The sequence below is a fragment of the Ambystoma mexicanum genome, chromosome 12, assembly GCF_040938575.1.
Source record: "Ambystoma mexicanum isolate Mex_15411 chromosome 12, UKY_AmexF1_1, whole genome shotgun sequence".
NCBI classification, from domain to species: domain Eukaryota; kingdom Metazoa; phylum Chordata; class Amphibia; order Caudata; family Ambystomatidae; genus Ambystoma; species Ambystoma mexicanum.
This window is the reverse complement of record NC_090936.1, coordinates 1,227,405,732-1,227,419,370: the sequence shown is the minus strand read 5'-3', so window position 1 is coordinate 1,227,419,370 and position 13,639 is coordinate 1,227,405,732. Positions and strand designations below refer to the sequence as shown.

At 46.7% G+C, this 13,639-nt stretch overlaps 1 protein-coding gene across 2 annotated transcripts in view; it reads right to left on the bottom strand.

Annotated features, from left to right (window-relative positions):
• Positions 1-13,639, bottom strand: part of ALDH1L2 (aldehyde dehydrogenase 1 family member L2) — an 836,174-nt gene that overhangs the window by 147,443 nt on the left and 675,092 nt on the right. For both annotated transcript variants that reach the window (XM_069629899.1, XM_069629898.1), the window contains exon 18: positions 10,274-10,373. In XM_069629899.1, the coding sequence (XP_069486000.1) occupies positions 10,274-10,373 (100 nt within the window). The remainder of the gene's footprint in view (positions 1-10,273; positions 10,374-13,639) is intronic.

Below are 13,639 nucleotides of genomic sequence, written 5' to 3'. Positions count from 1 at the left end.
CGAGTGTACCTTCTGACTTGGAGGATGGTCGTGGGGGTGCACTAATAGTTCTATACAGTATCCTGTGTACACTGTGGACAGCACCCATCTGTCCGAAGTGATCCCCTCCCATGCGTGGGTGAAGGTGGAAATGCGCCCCCCTACTGGGGATGCATGGGAGGGGACCCGAAGCAGAACGTCACTGTTTACTAGGTGCGTGCCACCTCTGGTGGGGCTGCCTCTATCCCTAGTGTGGCCCCTGCGCTGGCCTCTGGTGAATCCCTGTGATGTTTGGAACTGATTGTTGCCCCATGAGGTTCCTTGATTTTGGTAGTAGTTGGAACCCCTCTGGGAGCTTTGGCCGCAAAAGCGACGAAAACTATTATTCCCCTTTGACCTGCGGGTTTATTTGTGAGTTGGCCAAGAGATTTTAGGGTCTCGTACTCATCTTTAGCTGTCTTTAGTGCCTCTTCGACTGCCTTGCCGAATAGAAAGTTCGGCCCTACCGGCATGTCTATAAGCGTGGCTTGGGTCTCGGGTTTAAACCCTGATTGCCTGTGCCTTCGGCTATTAATCTTCCTGCATTATCTGCTGCATCAACATTTGCTTTAAGGATTTATCCAGACACAGACCTTCCGTCTGCTGCAATTTGTTCCCACTGATGGCAGTTATAGTTTGCTAAAAGAGTGGTACTGTTAGCAATACGTGCCCGATAGGCTGACGTGGAGGCAACTTTCCTACCCAGAGCATATATCCTCTTGCTCTCTTTATCGGGAGGTGCTTCTGAAGAAGCTAGTGGTGTTTCTGACCTCTTTCTGGTGGTTGTTACTACGAGGGAGTCAGGTTTTAATTGACCCCTTATATACATGGGATCGGAGGGTGCAGCCCGGAATAATTTTCCCACTCGTGGGTTCACTGCACGAGTAAGATTTGGGGTTACCAGCGAGTGATCAATTCTACGCTGGATTGATTTTAATATTGGGATGGCTTGGGTAATGGCTCTCTTGTCCCCTAGGATTTCTTCCGTGAAATCCCTATCTTCTTGAACACCCTGTGTGTCTATTTGAAAATGAGCTGCTGCTTTAGCCATTACCTCATTGAGGAGTGGCTGATTATCAATCGGTGAGTCATGCACCGGGGGATCCTTAGGAATAGGGGAGTCAAGATTGTAGGATTCCGCCTCATCTTCCTCTTCCTGGTCCTCATCATCCCATAATAAGCAACCCCTGTTTGGTCTTCCAGCATCTGTGTCTGTCTCCTCACCATATGACTCTGGATGGTAAGGTTCAATTAGCAAAGGGTCTGAAACCAATTCCTCCGCCGGAGCCTCAGAGCGGAGCCTTTTAGTAGGGGGTTGAGAGTCCTTGGATCCCGAAGGGGCAGAGGTAGCTGGTGTGTTGGCATAGCTATGGAAATAATTAGGGTCTTTCTCGTAGAAGTCAACAAAAAAAGACATCCTTCTCATTACCCTATCAATATCGGCTGAGTTCCATTCCCTGGAACTGGGAATAAACATCTCTTGCTCTGGTTCTTCATCCATGTCCATATCATGAGGAGTGGGAGGGACAATTTTACCCTCAGGAGTAGTGTCCGGGACCTTGGACTTTTCTATCACTTTAGGGGCCTTCTGTTTTTCTTTATGGTGTGCTGTTTATCCCCCTTCCCGTGACTAGAGGAATGTTTTCCGGAGGTTTTAGGGGTTTCCGAGGGTTTTGACGCATTGCGTCGAGGTTCGGAGGTGGTCTTTGACGCTTTGCGTCGAGATTCGGAGGTGGTAGAAGGAGGGTGTTGAATCTCGGGAGTAGACGCTACACGCTTAGACTTGGGAGCATTTAGAGGTCGGAATCGTCTTCCGATGATGAAGCCTCTACAATTATTGGTAGTGCGGCACCTTTTCCAACCGCGGACGGTTGGTCTTTGTGATGTGGCGATCACGAACAGGAACACCCAGAGGACACAATCGTTAGACCGCTCTCTCGGTGCCTTCCGTTGCCGAATGCTCGACACGCGTGTCGAGTCACGACTGGGGCTGATGTGCTTAGTGGGAGTGGTGTGGGTTGCGCTTTTGCCGCCAGTTGTTGTCCCCATAACTGGACCGCTGGCCAGTCCTCCGAGGTCGGGGGCTTGCGCGTGGGTGTCTGAAGTCACCCTTCTGCCCTCGCCGTCTGATATGTCGGCGTTGCTGCCATCGCTAAAGGCCCCTTCGGCGTCCATGGCCTCTCGTTGCCTGGCGTAGTAGGCCCAGTGTTTAGTGGAGCGGTCTTTAAGTGTTTTCAGCTTGAAGAGCTTAAGCTCGACAGGTAGCCTCGAGATGGTCTCGTGGGAGACACAAATTGCACGTATTGTGCTTAGCTACCCAGGGGAACTTCCTGTTACACTTCGGGCAGAATTTGAAAGGAGTACTCTCCATATGTATTCATTTGTCAGCGGGCGAGTATATGCAGGAAATAAATGTGGGAGCCTGTATGACCACCCCCCACTCTCCCTACTTGTACAGGTCCGAGGCCAGAGGCCTTCCGAGGCCCAAAGTCCATCATGTAGTTTCAACGGCTGGTGTCCTCAATCTTCACCAGCGTCGATCTTCGGCGTAGGGTGGAAAGAACGGGGAATCTTTAACACTAATATAAGTATAATTGGCTAATGCCAAGGGAACTCTGCAATATGCTTCCGACTGGTATGGCGGAAAAAACAATCTGAGGGTCCTACACGCGTGAGGGATCATGGGTATAGTGGACGTCACACTAGGGATAGTATTACTGGCACGCCCTAGTTCGACGCCCCTTTTCGAGTTTCGAAAAACAAACTGTAATACTCCGCAGCTTCCACTAGATGTCGGCCTATGCACAGCATGTGATCTAAGCAGATTCCACAAGCCTCAGAGATATATATATATATATATATATATATATTATTTTTTTTTTGTATTGAAATTTCTAATTGTTTATCATTCCCTCCCTGTTAGCACTTTGAAACAGTATTTGCTTTCTGTATAAGTGCCTTACAAGTGAACAATAAATACAAATAAAAACATTTTTTTGTTAAGATTTACCCAATGTGGTTTTAGCCACTTTTTGTCTGTTGGAGAAATGTCTTGCCTTCTTCAGCCTTCCTCAGGCTTACAATGTAATTCCTTGGGGTCCCAAACCTTGGCTGGCAGCTTTGGCTTCCTCTCGCCAGGCACTGCACTGAAGGACAACAACCTGGATGCTCTCTCCAAGCTGTAGTGGGTCCTTGACCCAGGTGTGCAGATGTGGTTCCCTCTTCCCAGATACTGCGCCGAAGAAGAATAGCCTGGATGCTTCCCAAGCTGTAGTGGATCCCTGACCCTTGGGTGCAGACTTGGTTCCCTCTCACCAGGTACTGCGACGAAGAAGAACAACCTGGATGCTCTCTCAAAGCTGTAGTGGGTCCTTGACCCAGGTGCGCAGATGTGGTTCCCTCTTCCCAGATACTGCGCCGAAGAAGAATAGCCTAGATACTTCCCAAGCTGTAGTGGATCCGTGACCCTTGGGTGCAGACCCCGTTCCCTCTCACCAGGTACTGCACTGAAGAAGAACAACCTGGATGCTCTCTCAAAGCTGTAGTGGGTCCCTGACACAGGTCTGTGCCTACCTACGGACTGCATGCCCTAGGACTGTGCCTACCCGTGTGCATACCGCCCCAGGAGTTTGTCTACCCGTGGGCATGCCCCAGGACTGTGTCTACCATGGACATGCCCCAGGATTGTGTCTACCCATGGACATTCCCCAGGACTGTGCCTACCCATTGTTAGGCAGTTTGTATGCAGTACCCTTGGAGACCACTACACACAAATAGGATTACAGGTGTAAGCAAAACCAACCTTTGGTATAAGTCTGTACTACACAGTTTTGTTAGCGTTGCTGAGCAGCCAGGCTTATCACAAGAGGGGAATGTGAGCTGTAATGATGTTACACAGAGGTCTACAATCACAAGTATTCAAATAGACTCTTACACTCAAGGTTTCATTTATTTCACAGTCAGTTATAAAACATTCACTAGAAGTAGGCAATATATCTCACACACAAATATACTTCAGTACTTTACACTGTACGTTTCTGAGGCATTTAAACTACTTTGAAGGAGGAGCAAAATGGCATTCAGAGTACTTTGAAGTAGGAGCAAAAAGGCGTAGGTTAATAAAAAGAAGCTTACAGTTATTCGTAGACAGTGCAAATACTTTGAGTTCACCAGAGGAGTCAATTCAATGCAATAGATTAGGCCAAAGTCAATGGGCTAAAGTCTAGTATAGGATAAAGCAGTTCTGGTAGTTAAACAGAAAAGTCTTTGCCAAAGTTCTCAGAAGTAGTTTGTAAAAGAAAGATTCATATGTTGGGTCACAAGCTGTCTAGGCCTGCAAGTTACCAAAGTTTCAAGCACTTTCGCAGTGAGAGGTAAGTTCTCTCTGTCGGGTTTTCACAGTTCCCTACAATGAAGAAAAAGATGCAGCTGAAGACTTCTGTTCCTGGCAGTTCCTGCAGATCTCGCTGTTCCTGAGCCTCAGTTGTGGGGGCAAGATGGAGGACGTCGGGGGACTCCTGCACTGCATTGGGACTGGTCAAAAAGCTGGGAAATCAATTCCGATAGCTGTAGATAAGCACACAAACTAGTGTGCCTATCCCTGGTTATTCGGTTTCCTGCAGCACTCTGAGGAAAATACAACCAGCTCTGTAATGATATGCAGATGGCTTAGTGTCGAGTTGATTGGTCCCACCAACTCAGAGGAAGAAGTCGTCCTTGCAGGGGCTTCTCTGTCGAGGTGAACTTGGCGATTTGGACCTGCAGCAGGGCTTCACCGGGGAAACCAACGGTACAGGAGTTGCAGCAGCCGTCCTCTTCAAGCGCGTCTTCAGTTCTTTAGTTCCAGTGGTCGACTCTGCCTTCCAAGCCTCGAGACTCGCCTTTTATCCAGTTTTCTCCCATTCATTCCAGCCTGGCTGTCACTCACCCAGCAAGGTGGCTGTCCTTGCTGGACAGTCAGCCAGCCAATCACCACAGAGTGCATTTGGGTCTCCTAGGAGACTAAGCACAGTGAGTTTCGGGCACCTCCCTCACTTCCTGCCCACCACAGACACTCCGGTGCCAGAGGCGGTCTTCAGTCCTGAAGCCCGCCAAAGGCATAGGAAAAAAAGGGCAGAGACAAACTCTAGAAGGACCTTTCAAATAAGAAACAGTGAAAAAAGAAGACCGGGACCTGTTTAAACAAAGGGGACAAAGACGGCATCTTGAAAAAATGGCTCCCGCGATTTTTCATTACTGCCGTTCGCGGTCGGGAAAATCATGGTAGTTTGATCTAAACCACTGCCACCAGCCATTTCGAGAGGAAAGGGTAGCATTTGACTGCTACATGAGTTTCTAGACACAGTGGATACTAGGTAACCCCTCCAGCACTCTATTGTAAGATAGGGTGTGCTGGGTCTAGGAATTTAAAAAGACTAGTAAAGTCAATTTCACTTTACTTACTCTGGGAAACAGTAGTTTATCCCAGAGAAGGTATTTAAACCTTGGGACAGCCTAAAAGGTTTCCCTGTGTCACTGCACTGAAGGTGCTGTGTGACACAAATAAACAAGATGATGCCTATGGAGTTGGTTAGACTCCATATCCAAAGGAAATAAACACAGAAAAACACATTGACATGAAAAGTTCAAAGTCCCAAAGTTTCGCAAAAGAGCTGGAGGGCTCTAAGGTAGAGGGAATTAGCACATTTATGAGAATTCTCCCAAACACCCATCGACATGCCCCAGGATTGCGTCTTCCCAAGGCCTTCCCCCAGGATTGTGTCTACCCGTGAGCATGCCGCAGGACTGTGCCTACCTATCGATTGCCCCAGTATTGTGTCTACCCGAGGCCATGACCCAGGATCGTGTCTACCAGTGGGCATGCCCCAGGAATGAGCGTGCCAATAGGCATGGCCCAGCCCAGGACTGTGTTTTCTGTGGCGTGGTGGAGTAAGGAATAGGACAAAGGGGTGGCATGTTTCAACAACATATTTGAAATATAAAGAAACAATCCAACCTCCCCTATTTCTAAAGGGTTATCCCTGCCTAAACGGATATCAACTCGGGTACTCATCGTCAGGATATTTGTCCAACTAAAAAGGTCTGTCCTCTGTCCAAAAACCTAATTAACCCTACCACTAATCTACAAAACTGTTCAGAATCCAAATTAAAATAGTACCAGGAGAATGACTCCCTTCTGCTGGTGAAATTACCCAGTCCTTAAGCAGCATGGCCTGGATACTTGTTACCTACACAAATTATGCGGATGACACCCAGATCCTCATTCCCCTTTCGGCAATTCTGACAAGGATATGGCCTTGGCAAATAAAATATACCTCCTCATTCAGGCATGGATGGCATCCCAGCGTCTCTGCCTGAATGACGATAAAACAGAGATCCTGATTCTTGGTTCTGATGCCCACCTAAAAAACTGAACTCCAACTATTCCGCTTTCAACACAGATGGTAACATAATTAAAGTAGTCAAAGAGGTAAAAACACTAGGTTTCTACCTCGACTCCACTTTAACGCTAAGGAAACAGGTTAACTCAATGGCATCTTCTACCGCCTACACCTGCAAGCTTATTAGGGCCTGCAGATCATTTCTAACCAAAGCCAGCTGCATCATCCTCGCCAACGCTCTAATATAGTCAAAATTGGATTACTGTAACGCCCTTTATCTAGGAGCTAACAAATATATCCTCGACAAAATCCAGACGCTACAGAATATTGCCCTCAGAACAGCCCTAAATATACCTAACAGAGAACACGTCTCCAAATTGAGAAGAGAACATCACTGGCTAAAGATTAGTGACAGGTGTCTACTCAAAACAGTCTCACTGACATTCAAGTGCCTTAAAAAGGCAGCAATCCCATACCTAACAGAGAATGGTTAGGAGAACCTCGACCAGCCCCTCCAGAGAGGTTAACTCCCATTGCCTAGAGATACCAAGATTCAAGTTAAAAAAATCTGGAGGAAGTAGCTTCCCTGTGAAAGCTGCAAAGTCCTGGAACGCACTACCACTAGCCCTCAGAATTGACATGTCCTACCTCAGCTTTAGGCGCAATACCCCAAACTGGCTGCGATCTAACGACAAATGATCCCTCCGGGTTAAAACTCTGCTATATATTCCTATGTATCTGCCCTATGTATGTAACATACTGTACCATCTCACTGTATTTGTATTTTTGTTTGCATTTTTCTTCCTGGCCTACTCTAACTATTCCACTGTGTAACTAAGCTTTAAGTACCTGTTGTGCCCAGCTACCTAAGGGTTTGGTGTGCCTTACAAATTAATAAACAAACAAGCTGTAATGGGCCCTTGACCCTTGGATGTAGACCTGGCTTCCTCTCACAAGGTACTGCGATGGAAAAGCGCTGCCTGGGTGCTCTCTCCAAGTTGTAGTGGGTCCCTGACCTTTGGGTGTAGACCTGGTTCCCTCTCACCAGGTACTGGGACGAAATTCATTTGCCTGGATGCACTTTCCAGGCTGTAGTGGGACGTACAGACTTGGTTCACTAACCTAGCAAGTACTGTGTGGACTTTCCACTACCTTCCAGTTCTCCTTATTTGCATTGCGAATCCCAGACCCGCAATTCCAGTTTTACTTTTCCCTTCTGTAGATTTAGTTTACTCTCCTGCCAAGCCTTAGTACGACTATGTACGTTCTTGATTTTGTCCCAGTTCGTTAGGATCCCAGACCTTCCTTTCCGAGCTTTGCCCCCATCTCCTTGAGCTTTCAGGGACTTATCAGCTTCCTGCGTACCTTGTGGTATGGTTTACGCGAGTGCTGGCTCCCTTAAGGCAGCAGAGTTCATTTGCAGCACTCCAGTAACTTTCTGGAGCCTGTTTTTTACTGCGGTGGCTTGGCAGTCTTGTTCCTTTCCAGACTGACATGCTTTCGAACCCTCGCAGTCCTCAGATCTTCTGGGGTGTCTGGAGTCTTGGTCCGCTTGCGGGCCGTGTGGTCCATCCATCCTGGACCGTCCCTGGACTCTATCTCCTTCCTCTCAGTGTTCCGGTCAGCTCCTACCTGCATGTCAGGCTTAGCCTGGCTCTCACGGATCCTCCAAGGAGGGCCTGGCCTCTTGTCAAGTCCTTCATTTGTTTTATCTTGTTTCTTCCAATTACTGTTTGTGAACCAGCAGACTGGTGAAAGTCGTTCCAATAGTTACTCAGTATTGCTCTGCATTCCCTCCTCATCTCTATCTGTATATGCTTTAGCAAAGTACATAGGGAATGAGCAAAGGAAGGAAAGGTGGGCTAACTCTGGGAAGGAGGATCAGGGCCATGTGGTTGGTGGGAATACCGCATTCTCCCGGTTATAAACTAAGAATACTTGAACTTTGAAAGTTTTTACTTATTACATTTTTAAGTCTAATTAAGTCAACCTGTGTTTTTAACAAGCATTTTGGAAGTATTAATTATTATAAGATTAGACCTGCTACTGAGATAATAGACTATCAAGGTTTGTCTACACACAGAAATCAGCTCCCTGTGGAGGTGGACCAGCTTGCATTGGTCTATGCACTATACATTTGCAGCGCAGTGCACAGCAACACATAAAGAAAGGGGCAGAGCATAGACCACACACATTTTGGATTGCAAGCAGACGTCCCTAACCTGATTCGGGAAATTGGCAGGATTGCCATTGGTCCAGAAGTGGCAACATGAATACATGCGGACGAAGATGCCACAGTAAGTAAAGTAACAGGCTGTGAAGAGGGGACTGCGCATCATACAATCTGGTGGGAAGGAGATATCACTGACATGAAGGACTAGGCGCCGCATGGACTTCTAAAAAATAAAGGCATCCATTCAGTCCCCTTGGGGTTTGAGACAGTGTTCTGTGAAAAAGCGCCAAATGCATTTCTTTAATCAATCTTACTTGGGTCTCTGCACCCACATTTGACAGCAATATATCAAGTGTACTTAGACTATCAAATTCTTGTTTTCTAAAGTCCTTCCCGTTATCATTGCAACCTGTACAGCATGATGGGACCATTACAGGCCCTGTCCGGATACATTCTGGTTTCATCATCACTGTCTTGTGGCCAATGTGGATTTGACTTTTATGGACTTCATTGATTCACGGTGCGCCACCCTTTTTCATGGTGGCCCTGAATAATGCTGTTTCCATCTTCATCTTGTATCCAGGCTTGCAACATTATGTGTTCCTACTGACTTCTGCAATTGTATTCACTCTCCCCTCTTGCTTCTCCACTCTTTTTGACTGCTTGCTCTCTGTTCTCTCCTCTCCCTTTCTCCCTTTTCCTATCTCCTCCCCTTACTTTCTTCTATGCACTCACTATCAGAATTGTGCCTGGACCTAGTATAATGGCAACCTCATCTGTCTCATCCCCCCTCCCCTTACTTGGTTTTTTCTTCTCCCCAAACTCCATCCAGCACCATCTGCAATGTTGTCAGGCCTAGTACGATAGTTGCTTGTTTTGGTCGTTCCCTCCATTTCTGCACCCTTCTCTCTCACCTTTTGTTTTCTCCGGATCTACCAGAAATGTCGTCAGGCCTAGTACGGTAGTCGCCTGTCTGTTTCCATTTCCTTCCCACTCCCCCCCCACCCTTCCTTATCTATGTCTTAGCTCTTGCACTATCTAAAATGTTGTCAGGCCGAGTACAATAGTTAATTTCACATCCTTACTGTTCATGGCCTGTAAGAATGTCATTGTATTTTCCTTTGTTCCTGCCCTTGCCTTAAAGTGCTTTGAAACACATTTTGTATAGGCGCTATATAATATAAACTATCATATCAGATCATTGAAATTAATGTAACAACATAACCGAGGTACAACATTAACATGCGTTCTGCTTTAGTAGCACATATGTGTGTGAACAGAATATGCTGACTTGACAAAATGGTTCTTTTCTGTAAAATGAGTCTTTCATATACCTCAGACTGGACCAAATCTATATACCCATTAAGCATGCTAAGGGAGCCCCTGTAAATCTTTGGACTGCAAAAGTGAAAAAGGACACCGATTTCAGGTCATGCAGATGAAGGGTTCATAAGCCAGTCAAGCATTGGCTATATCTTGGGAATACATGCTTGATTCAAATATTGAGAGTCATGGCAAGCTCTTGCCCCCCATGAACGAGCACCTAGAATGGGAGACATATGGCCAATCTAAGATGCATGCAACGATGCAGCTTGGGCACCCAGGCAAAAGCCCACCCAGCTCAGTTTTACTGCCTCCTTGCTCGATGCTGTTCTCAAATGGACAATGCTCATTGGCTCGCAAACCTTTGTAGGATACGTACCATTCTCACAGCTTTGTCCAGATCACAGTCACTGAATATGATAAGTGGCGACTTTCCACCGAGCTCCAGAGAAACCTTCTTCAGATTACTCACAGCGCAGCTGTGGAGGGAAGGAAACATAACTATCATCACTGGTATATTTAAAGGAACCCAACATTTAAATTTACAAACATAATCTTCACTTTCCTGCACACATTAGATGGTTTGAACAGAGAAGAATCAAGCAGGGGTACCTGGAAGTGTTTAAGAAGAAAGGCCCATAGAGGGCGTAAAAGTGATATCTGGGATGAGCTTAAACTTTGAATAGTTTGGTTCCTACCCAAAGTCAGAACACAGAATGGGGTCTACCTACCAGCATATGCCAGGATTGTGTCAACCCATGGATATACACCATGATTGTGTCTAGGCATGCCCCAGGAGTGTGTCTACCCATGGACATGCCTCAGGATTGTGTCTACCCATGAGCATACCCAAAGATTGTGTCTAACAAAGGGCATGCCCCAGGATTGTGTCTACCCGTGGACATGACCCAGGATTGTGTCTACCCGTGGGCATGACCCAGGATTGCGTCTACTCGTGGGCATGACCCAGGATTGCGTCTACCCGTGGGCATGCCGCAGGATTGTGTCTACCCATGGACATACCCCAGGATTGTGTCTACCCGTGGGCATGCCCCAGGACTGTGCCTACCCATGGACGCCCCAGGATTGCATCTACCAGAGGCCATGACCCAGGATTGTGTCTACCAGTGGGCATGCCGCAGGATTGTGTCTACCAGTGGGCATGCCGCAGGATTGTGTCTGCCCATGGACATACCCCAGGTTTGTGTCTACCCGTGGGCATGCCCCAGGACTGTGTTTACCCATGGAAATGCCCCAGGATTTCGTCTACCCGAGGCCATGACCCAGGATTGTGTCTACCAGTGGGCATGCCGCAGGATTGTGTCTACCAGTGGGCATGCCCCAGGACTGTGCCTACCCATCGACATGCTGCAGTATTGTGTCTACCTGAGGCCATGACCCAGGATCGTGTTTACCCATGGGCATGCCCCAGGAATGTGCCTACCAAAAGGCATGCCCCAGCCCAGGACTCTGTTTACTGTGGCGTGGTGGAGTAAGGAATCGGACAAAGGGATGGCATGTTTCAACAACTTATTTGAAATATAAAGAAACAATCCAACCTTCCCCTATTTCTAAAGGGTTATCCATGCCAAAACAAATATCAACCTGGGTGCTCATCATCAGGATGTGTATCCAAATAAAAAGGCAGTTCTCTGTCCAAAAACCAAATCTAACCCTACCTCTAATCTACAAAAGAGTTCAGAATCCAAATGAAAATAGTACCAGGAGAATGACTCCCTTCTACTGGTGAACAGGCTCAGTCTTTATCTCTTTCTCATCAATCATTTGTTCTAGTTTCTGATTCAACAAAGAGAGTGTGGTCAGGAGAAGGACGCCCTTCTCCTGACCCACCTTGCACAGTTTTGAAGGCGGGCTTGAGATATTCTTTCACAATAGTCCTCAAAAGCCTTTTCACTTCTTCCAAAGGGCTTCTGGAAGCTTGCTTTGCAGTTCTAGCAATTCTTCCCTGTTGTAGGACGCTACAAAGATTATTTCCAGATAACTCTGGTCTAGAATCCTATTTAGTCTTACTTGGATTATCACTGTGACAAGGGAGATTCCTGCTGATGCACTCTTGAATTTCGGACCTTTGAATATCACTACTGTGACGACAGGGTTTACTCGCAAGGCTTTTTTGACTCTTGGTTCTTTGGATGTCACAAATGTGACGAGGGAGATCGCTCCAGAGGCTTGACACTTTGGTCTACCCCGAACACACGTGAGTCGCCCATAGTTCCCATGATCTTGTTTGGATTGGACATGCGTGTCCGGTTCTTCCCAGGGTCGCGTGTGGTTTGCTGTTCGACTACCGCTTCTTTCTGGCTTGCCTACGTGGCTCCATGAAGGCCAGGGGCTAGCACTCTCTGTGTCGTCAGAACAGACGGTCCACTTTCCAGAGCTCACGCCACCACCTCGACTTCCCCAGCACTGGAGTGAGTCGACTCTCTGCCGGCTCTTCCGGGTCATCTCTTCCGAGGACTAACATCTCTGCTTCCAGGTTCAAACTTCCCAGGCTTTGCAGGCTCCTTGCCGGTTTCTCTCTTCTTTCAGTCCTTCCTCTACTTTTCTCTCTCAGAGCTGTGCCCCCAGCGCAGTGTCATAGACTTTTGGATGTTTCCATGAGTACTCTTCATGCTTTCTCGTGGCCACCGATTCCCAGTACTTTTAGAAAAAGGTATGTCACCATTCTTATTCTTCTTTGTCTCAGTTGTGTCAAGTCTCAAGGAAGGAAGGGAGGAAATGTTAGGTGGGCAGTGAGACTTAATGCATTTTTTACTGTTCTGTGTTAAGACCACCCATCTAAGAAAAATGTATTTAAAAACAATTTTGAAAGAGTCTAAGATCTGCCAATCATGTATTGCTGTGAGGTTCTTGAGCCAGTGTGCAAATGTTCATGTTGTTTATTCAACTGCTTTTATATCCACAGACCATGGCTGCTTAAAGCGCAATTCCTGGTGAAATAGTGTTGTGCCAACTGTGATTATTGGAAAGTAGGTGAGGCTACAAGAAGTTTCTCTCCTTACGATACTTCAACTAGTGTTCATACTGTTTTTCTAATCTACAATACCGTTGTACCAATGAATTTTATTGCAGTGATTGATTTTATGATAATATCCGTTTTAACTTCTTTTTTCTCTGTTTGATTATGTATTGCCCCCATGTATTTCTATTTAACTGAATGTACTATTTTGGTTGAACAACCAAAATAAAGTTAAGAAATGTAACAGTAGCACACAGTAGTGCTTTCAGTTGCACTCTCTGCAGACCTTTGGGTTTTTACGGGTGCAAGGGCAAGAGGGTTAGGCAGTTCCTTCACAGAACGGGAGCCCTTAGCCTCACGAGGGGAGTCTCTACCTGTGAGGTCCTGCTTTCCACCACTCCTAGGAGGACTATTGGGTAGCAGCCTCACTACCCTAGCCTCACAGAGAAGGCTCCCCCGTGGGGAGAAGTGACGAGATCCCTTGAATCGTCACATACTACCATTCCCATAAGGGAGTTGGCTCGTCATCTTCACCTTGAGGAAATCTAGAAAGAAAATCTACATTCCCCTGTTGCCTTCCCTTCCTATGTTCAATGGAAAATCAGAAAGGGGAGATCTAAAAAGCGACGCATAATGCAGGGATTGGCATCGTTCTTCAAGCTTAGCCAGATTAAAGGAGAATGGTCAGTAATAGTCTAAACCTACGACCATTTAAATAGTATTTTAAATATACTATAGCCCACTTAGTGGCAAGAGCAGCTAACT